This window comes from Nyctibius grandis, chromosome 1, assembly GCF_013368605.1.
Source record: "Nyctibius grandis isolate bNycGra1 chromosome 1, bNycGra1.pri, whole genome shotgun sequence".
Taxonomy (NCBI): domain Eukaryota; kingdom Metazoa; phylum Chordata; class Aves; order Nyctibiiformes; family Nyctibiidae; genus Nyctibius; species Nyctibius grandis.
In genome coordinates, this window is record NC_090658.1 from 26,608,503 (window position 1) to 26,627,742 (window position 19,240).

Here is a 19,240-nt window from a genome sequence, read left to right on the forward strand (position 1 = left end):
TTTAAAAGCATGACCATACGTATCTCTACATGCTATGAATCTAACTCTGGTTTCAGTCAAAACGTTTTAGTTTTAAATAAACTAGGCTTCTCTGAATCATCTGAATAAAGGATTTTTAATTATATTTGTAATGGATAAAGTGTGTATTTTAAGCTGAATTAGTTTTGTATAACCAAAAAAGCTTTGAACAAAATTATTATATTAATGTTTTTAGCTGAAATAAATTGTAAAGTGTATCAATGAACTCTCAGTGCTATAAGTTTTGACTCCAAATTAGCATTTTTAGGTCACCCAAAACTTTTAAGCAGCTAAAATTCTTGTAATTTGTTTCCACCAACGGTGACAAGAAGAAGAATGTATCTAGAAATATTCAAAATATTGCAACTTGTAAGAGGATCAAATCTTATCTTTTTCAAGGCGACCTTGCCTTTTATTTTTCCGGGGGACCCACCCCAAGTGTGTAGTGGTTTACAAATTTAGTATGAAGGAAATCTATGAAGTTGTTCAAAGTACTGTTCTTTTTAGTGGGATGAACCTGTTCGGTTTTTTACTTTTCTGTAATCCAAAACACACCCCAGCCCCCAATTTTTCACCGAAAGCAAAGAGCTAGGGCACGTATAGATGGTCAGATGTACGGCTTTCGCCAAAAAAAAAGAACAAAAAAAAAAAAGAACAAAAAAAAAAGAACAAAAAAAAAAAAGAAAAAAAAAGAAAAAAAAAAGGCAGCTGGCCACGTTAAAGGGCCTGCCGGTACGAGAGGCGAAGCCGGGCTGGCCTCGGAGCCGGGGACTCATCATGCCAGGGCGGCGGTGCGTGTGCCCGGGCGCCCGTCCGCCGCGTTGTCTCCCGGCGGAGCTGCACGGCCGGGCCCCGCCGGTGCGGTGCCGCGCTGTGCCGTGCCGTGCCGTGCGGCGGTGCCGTGCCGTGCCGCGCTCTCCTCTCTCGCTCTCTTTCTCTTTCCCCCTCTCTCGCTCGCCCGCTCTCCCTCCCCCCTCCCTCCCGCGCTCTCTCGCTCTCCCTCTCTCTCTCTTACACTGCCAGCCCCTGATGTGATGGCGAAGAAACCCCGTTGACAAGGCACTGCTTTTTCATGACGGTGAGTTTCCCTTTGAGTGTATTATAATTTTGTGATAAAAATTTCAAGGAAAAAAAAAACACACAACCTCCTTCCTCCCTTCCTTCGGGGAGGGAAAAGAGAGGGGGGAAATCTATCTCCAGACAGACAGAAAAGAAAGAGGAGCAAATTAACAACCAGGAGTTGCCAAAACCAGGATATTAGGTTTCAGCCCAGAGAGCTATTGGCTCTGGGGCTATGTATATAAATATATATCTAGCGAGAGAGCGAGCGAGAGGGGAGACGAGGAGGAAGAAGAGGGATATTTTGTGGGTGGCTGTTGTTTGGGCAGATGTGGATTCACATGGAAATGAACTCTCTCTATATATTTTTTTTTTTTTACCGCGAGGCTGGTGGTAGTGGCTGCTGAGGGCACTTAAAAAAAAAAGTTGTTTCTTAAAATAAAGGCAGGGGGGGTAGAAGGGAGAGATAAGGTTTCAGGTCCAGGCTGATAGCTGCAGAGAGGGGAGAGGTTTGGGGTGGGTTTTTTTTTCTTGCTGATGCCATGCAAATTCAGGAGAGGAGGGAAGAAAAATCTCTTTTAATGACTCATTGATTGAGCCGGTTTAAAATTAGTTGTTGTTGTTGTCGGGTTTTTTTTTTTTTATTTTCCGCCCCCTTGATGGCCATCAAGAGAGGGATGGAAAGAGGAGAGGAGGGAGAGAGTGTGTGTGTGTATGTGTGAGTGAGAGAGTGAGAGGGAGAGAGGGGGATAGAGAGAGTGTGTGAGGGAGAAAGAAAAATAATCTTTTCAAATCTCCTCCCTCTTTTTTTTCCCCCCTCGTTTCTTTGCTTTTCTCTAAAGCTCTGTGGTCTGTGAAACACACTTTCTTCCTCCTCGTCGGGAAAATGGAGACACTTCGTCTCTCTCCTGGCTGTGGAGCTGGGAAGGATTTTTCTTTTCTTTTTTCCTTTTTCACTCCTGGCTTGATTTTTTCCTTTCCCCCGTCTACTCGCCACCACCCTAATCTTGTCATTTCTTTGAGCTTGTCTCTCAGATTTGTGTCTTCTGGGGATTTATTTTTCACTCGTTTCCTCGTTTTCGATGTCGCCACTAGATTTGATTTGATTTGTTTGGTTCTTTATTTGCAATTTCCTCTGAATTGCTCCGTGCCTCCTGCTTTTAACCAAGGAATGGAAACGGTGCTGCTTTTTGTGGGTGCGAGAAATGCTCGGGCGGTAGGTTTGGGCTAATGCGCTTTTTTCCTCCTTTTCGGGACCAAGTTTTCTGCTGTGTGTTTCCCCCCCCCCCGCTTTTGGCGAGAGAATATTTAACGTCTCTTTTTAAAACAGAACAATAAACCGTCTCAGTTTGGAGTAACCCGTTTGGCTTCGCTGTAGAGTGGATGTGAATCTGATACTTTGTGCTGCTGGGATTATTTTCCGTAAAAGAAACAATGTTTTATAAATAGTTTTTACTTGTGGCTTGAAACAGCAGTTGGTTGTGGAGGGGATTTTCCGAAATCCTCACAGTTCACGTTTATCGGATTATGGGGGGGCTTCAGTACTTCATATAATTCATTAATATAATATAATTCGTTTTTTCTGTTAATTGCAGAATTCACTTACGGATTATGGCAGAAAACAGATATAGTAATGTTAAAAACCAGGCAAAATTAAACGACGTTTAGAGGGCACGTTTATGTTTACTTAGAACTGTTACTAAATAATGACAGGGGGAAGGAAAGAGACGTGGAGGCCTTTGCTTTCCCCCGCTTGTCTGCTCCCCGCACCCCGTTCCGCTCCTCCTCGGGGCTCGGCTGCACGGAGCGGCACAGGACTCGAAGGAGACGGGAGAGCTCCTCCGGCGGTGGCTCCGGCCGTGCCCCGGCCCGGCGGCCAGCCTTTGCGGTGTAGCTCTCGGTGCGAGTGGGAGTGGGAAGGAGCGGGGAAGATGGCGCTGCCTGGCTTCCTGCCAGCGTTTGTTGCGCAGTTTCACTCTGACTCTCCTCCCCCACGGGCGCCATTTTAAGGCCCTTTCAGCTGCTGCCGTGCCGTGTGGGGCGTTGCCGTCGCGCCCCGCTCGGGCCGTTTCTGTGTCTCGGGCCTTCAGATCCTCTCCCCGAAATCCCAGAAGCTGCTAGCTTCCCCCCCGCTTCTCTTTCTTTCTTTAAGAAATTGCTGTAAGGGTTTTTTTCTGTGTGTGCTTTGGGGAGAGAGGTGAAGGATTCTTGGCTCTGTGTGTGCAGCGGAGCAAAAAGGGTGGATTGTTTTGGGCATGTGTGTTTTCGGGAAGGGCCCTGTCGGAGTTGTCGCTCTGAATCGCTGCCTTCTGAGGCGTCCCCCGTCTCCTGAGTAGTCTGGGTCACGGTCGTGTGAGGTACGAAAATGGCTTGGTTGAGAGGGGCCTGTGCTCCCAGGTTAAAGCCTGTAAACACCAGAGCCTGTTTTAGTGTCTGTAAAATACGTCTTTCTTGACATGAGATGTGTTCAGAGTGCAGGAAGAAAAAAGATTTGAGAGAACATCCTCCTGTGTTGAATGATGACAAAAAAATACAACGTCATTAAAAAAGAAATCCACCGTTAAAAAGTGTTCTAATGTAGCACATAGGGCAAAGTAATTGTCATTGAAGAGCCTTCAATACCTTTAAAGTGCTTGTAAAAATACAAGGGCAAGTAACTTTGGGTGGGTAGAGAACTCATTCTGTTGCTGTTACTCTCTTGGTAATTTTTTTTTGAGGGGGGACACACTAGCATCTTTTCAAGTTTTTATCACTCCTTTATGTCTCAGGAAGTAGTGCTTTTTCAAAATGACTCACATTTGGCAGCTCCACTTTAATATGCTTTTTAAGTTTTGTTTTAGTGCTGTTTTTTAGGGAGAGTGTTGAAAATGGTCTCCTATGTTTTGAGCAAAACTTTTTTTTTTTTTTTTTTTCATTTCTGTGTGATCTGATCAATGCTTATGAGGCTTGAGCTTAATACCAACAGCATCTGTATTCAGGAACAGCAAGTATGTTGCCAGACCAACTCATGCTGCGCCCACTAAGGAGTGCGGAGTGCTTGTTCAGTTCTTCGTTTTATGCTTTTTGACAGATCAGAGGAGGGCTTCCCCATGCCTCTTGCTCGTTCCTGAAGGAAGTGGGAGATTTTTTTTAAATTTGGGATTAATTTTAAGGCTGTTTAGATTCTTTGCCTGTTGGTGTTGAAAGGTTTTAAACGACATTTCTTGTGAAATACACATTTTTATTGCTTGGAATAATACTAAAAAAATTGTCTGAATATAAACTCTCTTTTGTAAAGACTTTCACGAGGACAACCTTGTTAACATTTTAGCTTTTTAAACAATACACCTGATAAAACTTTAATTGTTTAAAAATCTGTTGAGTGTGGAGTACAGTATTTGTTCACGTATTTCAGAAATCTTATTATTACATGAAATTTGCTCTTTCTTAAAGTGATTATTTTGCTTTTTTGTTAACAGCAGTCTTGGGATCAAGATAGTGGAATTTTTTTAGTGGTAGGGTATTTTTATACAACAAAATTTCTCTTATTATGAACTAATGTCTGGCAGACTGTGGATTTTTTCATTAATTTGTGAAAATAATGAAGAAATGACAAAAATGGGATAAAAATGACCAGTTTATATTCTCTTAGGGCGTAATACTTGCCAAATGACTATGTATACTCTCTGACCTGCTTGCATTAAAGCAAAATGTATTCTCATCGAGTTGAGATCTTTCATGGATAGTATTTGAACATACTAGATCTCTTCGTTTTAGGTGTATTTCTTCGGCCGTGCCTGAGCTTGAAAGTTTTTTCTTGTTGTTGCCAGTAGTACTTTGTATTTTGCATAGCCTGTTTACGTTGATGGAGGAGTGCAGAAGCTCACCATGTTGATGCACTAGCCCAGTTGTGCTTTCATTGGTGCACCTTTGGCTTATTCACTAGTAAGATACTCACGTATTTTAAGTGTGTTCTTATTTTGTTCATACTTCAAGCACTTGCCTTGTATATTATACCTGTATTCTTGAGTTGATAATACTCTCAGTATATGTGTGGCCTTAGGTGAGGTCAATGTGTCCTTTTCAGTAGAGTTTATATATTTAGTTTAATTGTACTGAGAGAGAAAAACGAAGTCCTGCTAGTATAAGCTGCATTTCCAGTTTCTTCCAAGGACCCGTCAATGATCATGCCTTTTTGTGCTGCATTAAGCATGTGATAAGTCTAATGACTGGGGCTTTTTAGCGTAGATTTAGCAGCGAGAGTGTGCAAGTGTGTCAGCCCTGTCTTAAGTCATAGGTACAGTCCAGGCATAAGTGCCTCTTTGATAATGTAGTCCATTCTGTTCAGAGAGTTGATATTTCTTCTATTAGTTCTGCTGGAATAAGCCATGTGCTTGAAAGCTTTGTATGGTGACATACCTGATCCAGCATAGGCATGGGGTTTGTCTACAAAAATAAGTGTGTTTTGCTTTCTTACAGTAGAGGAAAAGCAGCAGGGTTGTAACTGTTGTAACATTCATTGTGACCTGCAACTATTCTAGTTTGAAAGTTGGAATAAGCAGTGTCGGTAAAGTCCTTGTTGCACCAACATGAATGGATAAGCACTGACCTGACTGATATTTTTTAAGATCATCATGTAGTTCAATTAATATGTGTGTCCTTACTTTCAAATGTTCATTTGCCCCTGCTTTCATTGATAAAAAACAACTACCATGTCTGTATTATTTTTGCTTTATTTGAGAATTGCTGAGGTTTTAGACAAAATAAAAATTACCATGATTAACTACCACAAATAGACTATGAAGTTTTTTTAATTGCTTTAATTTCCAAGAACTACAGTGATATTTTAATATATTAAGAAAAAATGGAAATGTGCAGCTCAATTGTTAACAGTATGTACAATAGTAAAGGTTAATCCAGCTACAGTCAAGCACACCGAGTACATTAAATTTATTGAGATGTGTCAGCTGCAGACAATACCTTGGCCCCACTGAAATAGGTGGCAAAATCTCCATTGGCTTCAGCAAGCTATTGGCTTCAACAAAGACAATATTGGCAGTGTGTAGGATTTTCAGTCTGGTTTTGGAGGCGTTGATGAGGACTGCACTGCTGAATTAGTTACACATCTGTCAATTCATCATATTCAAATTTCAGTTGATTTCACAAACATAATAACTGAAAGAAGTATAAATCTCCATTCAGCTTTAATTATTAGCAGTTGTTAGCTGATACTAGCTTGTGTGAACCATGCCTGTGGCAAGGTAACCAGTTTGGGTTTGTTTTTTAAACTAGTATTGACTAGTGGCAATGAAAAGGTATTGATTGGGCATTGGTTTATAAATTAATTGAGAAATGATCAGTTCATAAGGAAGTTACATTCTGGGACTGCATAAGTGTTTTTTCAGAATCTTTGAAAAATATGCACAGAATGAGAAGTATGATACACAGGTATTCTCTAGTAGAAACAAGGTAAAAACATCTGAAGAACTGACATTTCTTCAAGTATTGTGTTGCACAAATAACGTATGCTAATAGGCTGCATTATTGCATACAGTGGTTTCTGGAAATACTTAAGAGCATCTAACTTCCTTTGGGCAGGTGAACATTTCTTTCCTAGGGAACTGCTGAGATTACGCCTCCTTCTTTTCCTCTTTTGGGATGAAATCAGGATCTTTCAAAATGTTTTATGAATATTGAGATTCCTGAAGAATTGCGTATGCGGTGGAGCAGCGAAGGCAGCGCCCAAAATAGGCCATAGCATAGTGATGAGAATAGTCACTGCTGGGGAAACGGGCTGAGCCGAGTGTTCAGCCTGGTGAATCCGGTGGGGTAGGTAAGCATCCTGACCTCCAGGCTGTGAGTCACTGGGTTTTCTCTATGAGGTTTAAAAAAATCTGTTCCAGATGAAAGTCTTGTCAAGATTTTGGTGTTGCCAAGAGCAGCTCTGAATGCAGTAGGAAAAAATTGTATTGAAAAATTAGAAATTTGATGCTGAACATGTGTGTCTGAGGGAAACCAGATTTTAGAGAGCCACACTGGGGGTTCACACGTGTACTCGGTGTGCTTGACTGTAGCTGGATTAGCCTTTACTATTGTACATACTGTTAACAATTGAGCTGCACATTTCCATTTTTTCTTAATATATTAAAATATCACTGTAGTTCTTGGAAGCTTGATAAGTTACCACATTTGCCAAACTCAAGACTCTCTTTTTATGGTATACCAAAGGAAATAAAATTTAGGAGCTGGATAAACAACCTGTTGTAGGTTGTCTGTGCTTTAGTGTGTGGTTTTTATTTGCCCTTTCGTATGTGGAGCTGGTACTTCACAACTGTGTAAAGACCCTGCCTGTTCTCTTAGTTGTTCATCCCCTGCCAGATCTTAAAAACCATGAAGAGGCATCATTTCGTGCCTAGCAATTCATGAGAGGTAGCACTTCTGTGTTTCTTTTCTTCTTGCTATTTATTGGACTCCTGAATAGTTCCTGTTTTTGAGAGTAGTTTTTTGTAGAGGTTTTGCATCATTCTTCTGAATATTTAGAATTACAAATTTCTTTTCATACTCTGTTGCATACAGATGTTTTTTAAAATACTGATGATTAAAATTAAATTCAGTTCCACAGCTAATTTCAGACATTGTAAGTTCATCTTAAAAGTACTACTCAGATTTAGAATCTTGGCATGAAAACACATTTTCATGTATATAGAAAGTTCACACTTCCATATTGCACTGTATTACTAGCTTAGAATCCCAGCTTTCGTACTTTTGTTAGCTCTTCTTTAGAGCACAATTCCTGGTAGATTTAGCAACAGTATAGTAGTTGCTTTTTGTTGCTTACTCTGGAAGAGAAACTATTCGTAAGGAATAATTACATACTTTAGAATATAAACACAGTGTGGTTTGCAAGTGTGTAGTTAAATCCTTGTGTTTTACAAAGTACATTTTTAAAATTAATTTTGCTTCCTTACTCCTATTGTCCTGAAGTGACAACTTTTTGATAATTATGCGTTCTGTATTTTTGCCTGAGTAAACTTGAGAGTGAGATTTTAATTGGCAATTAAGTTTTTCAATATTTACCTCTTTTCCGTTGAATACTGTGCCATCATTCTGCTACACATCATTTTTTATAGTAATGAGAGGGGGAAGTGGAAATGCCTCCTAATATTCGTTTTTTGTATTCCATCTGTGTAAAAATCAGTTTATTGAAAATAAAGGACTTGATGTGGTGAGCAGCTCTTAAGCTGATCATAAAACCCGTGCTTGGTTAGTTACAAGAATCTGAAATTGTCCAGTTTGCGAGATATTAGATTGTTCAGAAGTATCATGAACTTGAAATTTAAGAATAAAATAAATGGTAATAAGGGTTTGAGTTTATCCTCCTTTCTTACACTCCTGTGTTGCAAAGAATGTAAATGGGGTCTGGTTGTTCCTGTGTAGGTAAGTTTCCTTCAATGAATCCAAGGTTGCCTGTTTGTTAGGAACCTGGGAGATAACTGACAGTGTAAGGCAGGCAGTAGTTAGTGCACCTTAGCAACCTGAAGTGCCTACTGCTTAAATGGTATGCGTTACGTAATACGTGGTAAAATGGCATCTTTTTTTTTTTTTCTTTCTAGTTCAGAAGCTCACTGAGCAAAATATTAGCACTGTAAAGATTAATAGGAGTCATGGTGGAAATTTGTGTGAGGGAAGTACTTCGACTCTGGGCATTTTGCCTCTGCATCCGGTGTGGAATCACTTAATGCTGCTGTGATCCTTTGATGTAATGTAATGAGGGATGGATGCTTGTATTGGGTTAATAGAGTTATCTTACGTCGTATTCAAAAAGGATATGAGGTATGAAAATGTCATAAATTTGAGGTAGCGCACGCAATACACTCAGTTCGCTACAGTACCGTTCTCTACAGTGACTGTTAAGTAACTTTTGGTTTCTTCCAATTTGGGTGTTCTGATGATTATTGTTATAGTGACAACGTATTTCTTCAGATATTCCATAGTGAAGTTACTATTAATGTTGGGATTGTGGATTAAAATTCTGGAGAATGGTGTAGAGCAATGGGACAGTACAGAAGATTTGATGGCTCAGATGCATTATAAAGCATAACGGAGGTGTTGTCAGAGTTCCTGCTGACTGGATGTGTGCAAAGTCTTACCGAACTTCTGAGGATTAGTGGTCATATCGTGTAACTCAAACGGCAGTTGCTTCAGATGTTACGTATATTACTGTGTGCAAGTTTGATTATCTCCCTCTATAAGGCTGTAACTACAGCAGTCATTTCCTTGCTTTAAAGCATTGATTTCCAAAGGTCAGTGTTCACTCTCAGAAGGCATGGGCCAGCATGTTCCAGTCAGGAACTGATCCCACATAGGTGCACGGAAGTTACGAGTCTGTGCATTCTTACAACAGTTTTGCAGATAAATTTATTTACTTGTGGCTTACTAAGTTTTGATGTTGATCATATCACACTTTTGGGAATTACTGCTCTAAATGTTGCTTTTCTAAACTAGCACCTATCTTAGGCTTTTTACAAAATCTGAAAATAATATTTTACTGCTTTGTGTCTGAAGTTATGTATTAAGGTTGTATGAAATTATAAATGACTTTGAGAAAGGAAAATAATTCTTTCATGATAAGCTTGAATATAATTTGAGTGAATTTAAAATCCAGTGTTTACAGTGGTTTTGAATACTCCCATTTTTTAAGTTATAAGAATCATGTACAGTTTATGAAGCATGTATGAATAGTTGGACTATTTCTGGACAAACCCGGTTTTAATGACTCTGCAGGTTGTAGACCCTGGATATATTGCATGATACTGTGGATTGTGTAGCATGGAGATTAAAAATTTAGGCTGATAAGGACCACTGGAGGTTATCTGGCCCTGGCCCCAGCTGTAAGCAGAACTGGCTTCTACGTTAGGATGGGTTCGTCAGGGCCATTTGAGTTTTAAAAATTTCCGAAGAGGGTGATTCCACCCTCTTGCTTGAGCATTCTTGTTTGTTAACTTCTTTTCTCCTTATAGCCGGTTGGGATTTTCTGTGTTGCATGTTTTGGCTGTTGCCTTGTGTCTTGCTGTGTGTTGATGAGAAGAGGCTGGCTCTGCTCATCTTAGTACCCCTTTTAACTAATGGCAGACTGCAGGTGGTGCCTGGGTTAGCCTTCTGTTGCCCAGGCTGAAGAAGTGTAGTTCCCTCAGACTTTCTTAGTGCCATGTGCCTGCAGGATTTTTTTGGCACTCTGCTGGACTCTCTCAAGTTTTTCTGTAGTTCTTTTAAAAGGGGGGTGAGGGTGTGTGGCAAAACTGGGCGCAGGATTTCAGATGGGAGCTCACAAGTGCTGAGTAGAGGGGAGTAATTGCTTCCATTGAACTGCTGCCTGCACTGCAGCTGACGTGAGAGTGGTGGCTGTTTTAACTGTACAGCTACGGCCTGACAATTGCCTTAAGGTGACTGAAGCACTCCTGCCTTCCCCTATACTTAACTACCCAGCTCCGTCAGTCCTGTTCCCTCTCTTCTGCTGGCACTAGCACTCTTGTAGCCCCGTGGCAAGCCAGAACGAAATCAAGAAGCTAATCCAAGTTGAAATAGATCAATATATTTTGTCAGATCAATTTGCTGTTCCAGGTGACTGTTCAAAGCCTCGAGCTGACTCGGGGAAAAGGGGTGAGAGGGGCGCAGGACTGCTCTCTTCCTCTTTTGTTGGTCTTTGCTGTGTAGTAGGTGAGAGTGTTGAAAGGGAGGCAGAAGCTTTAAGGCCAAGTAATAACAGTCCCCCAGAGGACTGGCCTGCATATCTGGGCTTTCCTTGTCAGTTTTATTACTTTCACCTTTTCATATATCCTGTTTGGGAGTGTGCGGTAAAGGGCACTCTGGTTATTTCCCAGAAGGGATAGGCAGTGCTGCTTCCACAAGCACATGTGACCCAAGTTGAAGCATATACTGGGTTCACCAGTGCAGTAGCACGGGTATGAAATAAAACAGTAGAGGCTTTGCTAATAAGAAGTTAGAGGAAGTATCTGTGCTGGGTTGTGACTAATTAGTAAGGATTGCCCTTTGTAAATTAGTTGGATGCACCAGTTTGGCCTACTTATGATAAACACATTTTTTGTGTTTTTTTTTTTTGTTTTGTTTTGTTTTTTATTTTATTTTTTAAAAAAAGACACAGTAGAACAGTATTGATGATAACTAGATATTTGTTAGGCTACATTGTAACAGCTCTCCAGCAAGTTGTGTGAATCTTCCCAATGTGTATTTTCCCCCAACTGCCTCTAGCATGGGCTCTTGTCAGGACCCTGGGTGCACTGATGGGTCCCAATGGCCAAGATAAGCCTCACCTGGAGCCTCCTCACCCACACCCCTTGCCCACAGGCTGAAGCCCCCATCAACTGATCCAAATACAGAAGTGAGTCAATCTTTCAGAGTCTAGGCCAGTGGTCTCCAAATGTTTTTGATCGGACACCCCTATCGGTAGAAGTTTCTTGAGCGTGCACCCCCAATATAGGTATATTTATTTACAAACTATATGCATGTACTACTGAAGTTCTAATATTTTCTTCCTGCGCCCCAATGGATTGTCTTGCACACACCCCGCTTTGGAGACCACTGGTTTAGGCTATGTAACTGTAATCCTCTAATTCCACTCATTGTGTGGAGTTTTATTTTCAAACTGTCTTGGCTCAATACGGTGTATAATAATACGGTGTATACCCATTTCATACATCAATTGTTGATTTGGCCTGCTATGTGTTAACAAACAGTGAGGAGGACAGAGTTGGTGTAACTTGTGTATAGAAAACCTGGAAAGATAGTTGGCAAGAGAAGCAGCAAACTTTTCTACCATTTGTGCTGTAGAAAACGTGTTAGGAAAATTTCACAGGATAGGCTTGCTTTTATTAACACACTTTCAAATGATCATCTGTGTCAAGGTTATGCGTTGCTGAAGTTGCCCTCTTTTCTAAATAGACTGAACGAGTAGTTGCTTTTGGGTGTGCAAGGACTCGGTCTGATTGTGCATCTCCTCTGTTGCTGTCCCGAAGTTAACAGGACACTAATCCTCATTGAAAATCTGCATCAGTTAAAAAGATTTAAACCTACAGTTATGTGATTATGTAGATCTTGGGTATGTGTGGTGAAATAGGAACAGAATTTAGTCTGAGTAGGTGGGTTTGTTGGCTTGGTTGTGATCTTGATTGTTCTTTTATGGACCACGTGCCTCTAAGTGTGCTGTTTAAATTGCATGTTGGTCCTGTGGTATTTCACAAAAGCACTGCCATGCAGCATGGTGTTAGTGTAGTGTTACCTAGCCGTCATTTTGGGGGATATTGAGATGGTAGCGATCTGTCTGTGCTTTATTTGCGGTTTTCAAGGTGCGGGAGCATCTAGCCCCTTAGGCTGTGCATGCTGATCAGAACAACTTCTGAATGTAGCAAGAGCTGTGTATGATAGGTGTGTTCATGACTCTCTGCTGGTACGTTGGTCAGCTGTGTGAAAGCTTGGTAATGGTTTTATACAGATTAGCTCTTTGGTAAACCAGCATTAGAAAAAAAAAAAAAGGTGACATATTTCTTTTTCATGTGCATATAGAATTCTGCTAGTGATGACAAGAACGTTGTTAAAGCTTCTTTAGGAAGGTGCAATTCTGGAGGGGACTGGTTGTGATTCTTGGTGTTTATCAAAAATGTAGCTGTTTGCTTTGGGTTTTATTGTCTGTTGTAAACTGGTAGGAGTTTACAGTACGTTGGGTAGATTTTTCTTGTATCATGTTTGTGAAATGAGGAAAACCAACAATTTTTTTCTGATAAAGCCAACTGCATGTTCAGCGAAAGTGCTGAAGAGTGAAGAATGTGTATTACCATTAAGATTTTCTCTTGTTGGTGTTTTCATGCAGTTTATTTTCCTTGTGATCATTATATGCAGGTTTTCAAGAATTTAGTGAACTTAGCAAATTTGTCTAATTTGGGTTAGTAGTTTTAATACCCACAGGAGTACTGATTGAACAAAGTTCTGTGTGGTCATGTTCGATAATGTTGAACCATTATCGTAGTATAATCACAGAATATTTGGTTTGGTAAAGCAGAGACATTTTACTTAAATAACGATGTCAGCCAGTGTTGCCATAGGGACATGGGATGGGAGTTTCAAAAGGAGGCATGCAGTGTGTAAACAAAGATCACGTTGACTCAATAGAGCTGATTTTTACTTTTGGTTAGGTAGGAGTCTGTGAAACCTTGCTCTTGAGAGATGGATATGCTGTTTAGCTGTTGGAGGAAGCAACAGCTTTCTGTAAGTAGTACTAACAGTGCAGTTAAAGCAGAATGCTAATCACTTATTTATTTGTTCTTACTAATGTACATGTACATTTACATTTCATGACATCATAAAATGTCCTATTATTTGAGTAGCATTCAGTTGCAAGATCAGTGCACATGCTGGTGGCTGTATGCAACAGTCAGCAGATGTAATACTGAATTACGGGAGAAATTATTTTTCTTAAGATGCATAATCATGAATGCTGATTTTGTCGACATTTGAGGTAGTTCTCTGTGGATGTGCTTTGTTTTCTCGATCTCCCAGAGAGGTGATACTGAGGGATCCTTACAGTGATGCATGCTCTGGTTTTGCCTTCACCCTTGCAGGGTAAGCTAAAGCACAGGAGATTGGAGAAAAAAAATACGAATGAGGCTATGCAGTATAGAAGACAGGGTACCCTCTGCTAGTCTATAGTATAAACCAGTTTCAGAATTGATGGAGTGTAGAAAAATTTCAGGGAAGAGGTTATAGAAGCACAGGACAGCTGAGGTGGGAGGGGTGTCTGGAGATCACCTCATCCACTGTCCTGCTCACAGCAGGCTCAGCCAGAGCAGGCTGCTCAGGGCTGTGGTCCAGCAGGGTTCAGGGTATCTGCAAGGATGGAGACTCCATGACCTTGTTGGAAAAACCTGTGCTGGTATTTGACTACACTCAGAGTTTAAAAAAAAAAAAAGTTTTTTCTTATGTTAAAATAGGTTTTTTTTGTTTGTTTTGATTTGTGCCCCTTGCCTCTTGTTCATTCACTGGATACCACTGAGAAGAGTTTGGCTCAGTCTTCTTTACACACTCCCACCAGGTATTTATACACATGGTTAAGATTCCCTAATAGCCTTCTGTTCCGCAGGCAGAACAGTCCTGGTGTTGTCAGCCTTTTGTATAACAGATGCTCCAGTCCCTTTGTTGTCTTAATCATTATGGAGATCTGTACGAGCGAGAGCCTGAAGAATGATTCACATGGATCTGGTCAGGGAGAGTAAGTTTCTATTTGGCAAGAAGTAAGAGAGCAAAATGAATCATGGAATCATAGAATTGTTTTGGTTGCAAAGGACCTTTAAGATCATCAGGTCCAACCGTTAACCCAGCACTACCAAGTCCACTACTAACCGTGTCCCTCAGCACCACATCTACACGTCTTTTAAATACATCCAGGGATGCTTACTCCACTGCTTCCCTGGGCAGCTTGTTCCAATGCTTGATAACCTTTTTGGTGAAGAAATTTTTCCTGATACCCAATCTAAACCTCCCCGGCACAACTTGAGGCCTTTTCCTCTTGTCCTATCACTTGTTACTTGGGAGAAGAGACTGACACGTGTCTGGCTACAGCCTCCTTTCAGGTAGTTGTAGAGAGTGATAAAGTCTCCCCTCAGCCTCCTTTTCTCCAGACTAAACCCCAGTTCCCTCAGCTGCTCCCCAGAAGACTTGTGCTCTGGACCCTTCACCAGCTTCATTGCCCTTCTTTGGACTCGCTCCAGCACCTCAATTAAAGCCAAAACTATATTAATAAATTTGATAAGTATAATAGCAGACTGTTACGGGAAGTTGAGAAAAACGCAAGCATGGAATGTGCAGTGATCAATTTGATGTGATTAGAAGATGCTGCGAAGATGAGATTGGATAAGTAGATGGAAGCCAGGGTACCAGGAAGTTCAGCAAATGCTAGCATCAGTTGATAATTGAACTGGTGGATTAGATGGGATCTTTACAGAGAGAAGAAGGGAGGATAAAGTGGTCCTGAGAGTTACTGACAGGGAGAAGGTACAATCTCTGGTGACATTCTGAGAGTTACAGTGAACAGGAGAACCAGGATATGCAAACAGATGCGTTGGAGGAAACTGAGGGAACACGTCTGGTGCAGGCAGCACCCGACCGAGTAGGCAGTGTGTGAGAGAGTTGGTAGTCATAATATTGTGGGGGTAAAAATGCTCTGCACCCAATGAATGGGTGCTTACATTCAGTTTGGCTGATGCAAGTGAATTTGCCACCCGTTGTTAAAAGGATTATCAGAGCTGTGTACTATTAATCACAAGTTCGTTTAAGTGTGCTTCTGAGTGTTGTTGAAGAGAAACTGGAAGTGGCCATATTGTCACTAGCAATATCTAAGAAAGGTCTGCTAGAAGACATTAACGCCTTCTAAAGTCTTGGCTGTAGTTCTGATTCTAGCCTATAACAGCACTGCCATGATACTGATCTAAATTTGTTTACTTTTATGACTGGTCAGTATTATACACACCAGTTTGTAACAGTCTTTGTAGGTTCTGTAGTGTTCAGTTATTCCCTCACTGGGATTAGCTGGGAGTAAATTCCTGTAGCAGCATTTTAATTGCAGTCTTGAGATTGCATTCAGTGCTGATTTTTTTTACTACTTTTTTTTAGGTCATAGAAGTTCTGTGTAATCAGTTTGGTTAATCATTTGTCTTTCTCCAATTTAAAATTCTAAAAATCACCCCTAAATCTTTGCATGGGATTTTGTATATAACTACATGTGACTGAATTTGATTTTGAGATAAATCAATGGACCTCTGTAGAATGTGCAGGTTTAAGAATTTTGCCAATAGCGGGCATCTGTCAACTTCATGAATTGTTTAATAAAAACATTGAGATATTCTAAATTGGTTTTATTGTTGAAAGGAGTCTTTTGTCTGATAAAGTATCAAATATTCATCCTCTCCCTTTTTGTTCTAGTTGTCATGGATGATGATGACGATGAATCCTGTCTCCTTGATCTTATTGGGTAAGTTTTCCTTAAGCAATTCTTTCAGAAAAGTTCGGAAAAATAATTTTGCAAAGTCATCGTCTAGGAGGTGATTCTATCTCAGTATTGTCTCAAGACTAGGTGAGTTGCAAATGAAATGAGTAGTTATGCTTCACTTCTTCCACGTGGAGATGTGTATATCACAAAGCCTTCAGTCCCAGAGCATTGTAACTGACAGTCCACTTGCTGGCGTTCTCAACAAGAGAGGCTAAGGAATGAGTGTGCATGCAGGTTGGATTCTCTTCTCAGCTAGTGGTGATATCAGGTCAGTGTTGAAGCACATTGCTAGGGATGTTGTTACAAACTTCATTGCAAAGAACTAGTTTTTTGAATTAAAATAAAGATCTCAATTTTTTGAGTAGTGGAACTAGATACTCTGTTAACACTACGCTTGTATTTTAAAGGGAAAAGTAAAATTATTCCTTTCTTAATTTTAAATACTTAATTTCTACTAATAATGTGCATTTTCATAAAAATGTTACAAAAATGGAATTGCTACCCAGTACTGTTAAGTATTCACAACAAACAAGAATTTATCAGCATTTTTCTCAGAGATACTTGATTTTAATAAAATTGGGGATTTTAAATGGTCCTGTTTGTTGGGGTTTCTTTTTGCATTATTTCCATAACAGATTTATTTGGAGGTTTATAATTCCATATAGGAATCTCAAAAAATAGTTATGATAGCTGAAGCATGAGCAAGATTTTTGTGGATTATATATGTGAGAAGTTCCCTTCTTTTGGCTAACATTCATGTCAGTATTCAAGAACAGATAATATGCTATAATGCATTTAAAGCATAAGAAGAAAATTGAACATTTGATATATAATACTTTGTTCAAACTCTGCCAGAAATTAGTATGACATCAGTCTCATAGCAGCTACTAAAAGATCATCTCCACTTTATACAAGAATTTTTTACTGTCTTAAATGTAATAAATAAATAGGCCTTTTACCTGTCTCACACACTCAAAAGCCTCCAGCGAAACCAGTGAGAGCTTTAACTTGAGAAAAAAACAAAATATACCACAGTGGCTGCTGTGATTTGGGGGTTACTCTGTGGATGCTATAGCAAAAGAATTGCCAGTAATGGCTCACCATTACATTCTGTGAAGTATACTGTGCAAGATTACTGATTGTAGCTGTTTGAAAACACATCCTGCTTGGAACATAAAGATGATAATTGACTGCATGGGAAAATTAAGTGCTCTGTCGTGAGCATGAATCACGAGAATCTTGGTACCAGTTCACAAGTGGTCCAGAAACTGAAGTGCTCTATATACAGATGAGCATTTGTGTGAAAAATTAGTGTTCTTCCTGCTGCTGGCAGCAATTACTGTCTTAAGCATCTAGAAGAATGGAAAACAGTATTTTTTTCCATCTGATCTTTGATTTCGGTAAGTGCCTTCCAAAATTCCTTCCTTCCTAAAGACAATATTTAAAGTGATGAAGTGTTCTTTGGTTTTAATTGCATTTTTCATGATTTAAAGCCAGTGGGTGTAATTGGTATTAAACAGCCTGGTTATTTATCAATAAAACTCATAAGCATGATAGAGCCCTATAGGAGATCATGAGTTCTGTTCTCCTTAATTATTGAAATTTGGTGTAATCTACTATGAAAATGACATTTTCATTTGAAAATACATATAACCACTTCTGTGTTGTAAGCATAATTGTACCATAAAGTCCCTGCCAAGTACTGTCTGTTTAACACATCTTTTGTAAGCACATGAATGCAGTTTGTTTTTTAAATAAAAAAGAGGAAGAGAGGTGTATTTGTGCTTTTAGAAGACTAGTTGTAAACCTGAAAGATCTTTAACTTGTTCCCTCTTTATTTTCTAGGATGATCAAGAGAGAAGGAGAGATGTTTTGAATTAATATTTCTTTTTTGCACGAGAATCTCCTGCTTCTCAAAAATGTTCTGTTGTTACTTGTTAATCAATAAAAATGTTTTAAAATCAAAACCCTCCATTGTCATTTTACTCTTCATGCTAATGGACATGTTAGGAAATGTTATATAATTGTTGTATTAAAATAATCTAATTTAGATTTAAAAACCTTTAAATTTTTTTGCTTGGTCTAGATGTGCAGTTACATTAATGTATTTTTGATTTGTTTGAATTTCCAACACTCATTCTGTCAGACCACATTTTTAATCTGAGATTTATTCAGTGGTATTGCTAAGTTAATGAAATATACTGAAATTGTATTTCATAATATTTGATCAGTTATTTCTGTGGTTGATTTCACTTGGAAAAGGAGCCTCTTTTTTCTCCAAGTAAAGGGACTGTTACTCTGACAAGCATAAGTTTTTGTTAACTTATGTTAAGGGTGGCAGCAAACATGCTAAAGATTCAGGTTTGTGAATACCGTATTGACTTAGACACTAGCTAAACAGGCATTATAGTTCATCTCTGTGGAAGAGATGGTACCTGTTGTAGTTCTCATGTTATTTGGTGGTAGTATTTTCCTTAGGTTTTGTACTGTGTGCTGTTACAAAATACTGTCTGTTTTAAGAGAATATGAGTAATACCCTCATAAAGAGAAGTAAAGTAGAACACAACTAAAATTTTGTGATGACCGTAGTTTATCGCTTGAAATGCCTTGGTGCAATGACAGTAAATACGATCATGTGAAAGTTGTGGTGATACAGAAACATGGATCCTCAGATGGTATAAACTTGCAGCTTTGCATTGGAGTCAGTGAAAGAAATGAGTTTTTACTATAAACCTGATTTGTATGAATACAGTATTTGGTTTAGTTAAATTAGCCTCATTAGCCGAAAGAGCTTCTTAAAAGTGGTAACTTTTTTTTTTCCCCCTTAAGGGACCCACAGGCGCTGAATTATTTTCTACATGGACCTAGTAGTAAATCTGTAAGTAGCATTCCTGTGTATTAGACATACATAAGCTTCATTGAGTGTATTATTTCTAAACATGATTTTTGTCTTTTACCAGAGCAATGAAGACTTGACTAACGCAGAATATTCTGTAGCCAACTCAAATTCAATTTTCGCCAACTCCAATGTAAGTGGTCAGGAGATAAATTATATTTGTATTGAGATTGCATGCTTCTGTTGTGGCTTTACTTGACTTGTCTAGAACTGAATGAAGTAGATGTGGGTTT

The 19,240-nt window shown here is 39.5% G+C and overlaps 1 protein-coding gene across 14 annotated transcripts in view; it reads left to right on the top strand.

The window, feature by feature from the left end:
• Positions 1–867: 867 nt before the first annotated feature.
• The window catches only part of BICRAL (BICRA like chromatin remodeling complex associated protein), a 129,044-nt gene continuing 110,671 nt past the window's right edge, over positions 868–19,240 (top strand). For 3 of the 14 annotated variants that reach the window (XR_011047929.1, XR_011047932.1, XM_068397748.1), the window contains exons 1-5: positions 1,627–2,293; positions 14,124–14,158; positions 16,045–16,093; positions 18,941–18,989; positions 19,072–19,140. Coding sequence is in view for 12 of the 14 variants with exons in the window: in XM_068397748.1 (XP_068253849.1) it covers positions 2,283–2,293; positions 14,124–14,158; positions 16,045–16,093; positions 18,941–18,989; positions 19,072–19,140 (213 nt within the window). In the remaining 2 variants the exon portion in view is untranslated. The other 11 variants (XM_068397773.1, XM_068397765.1, XM_068397782.1 and 8 more) reach the window with 11 other exon arrangements.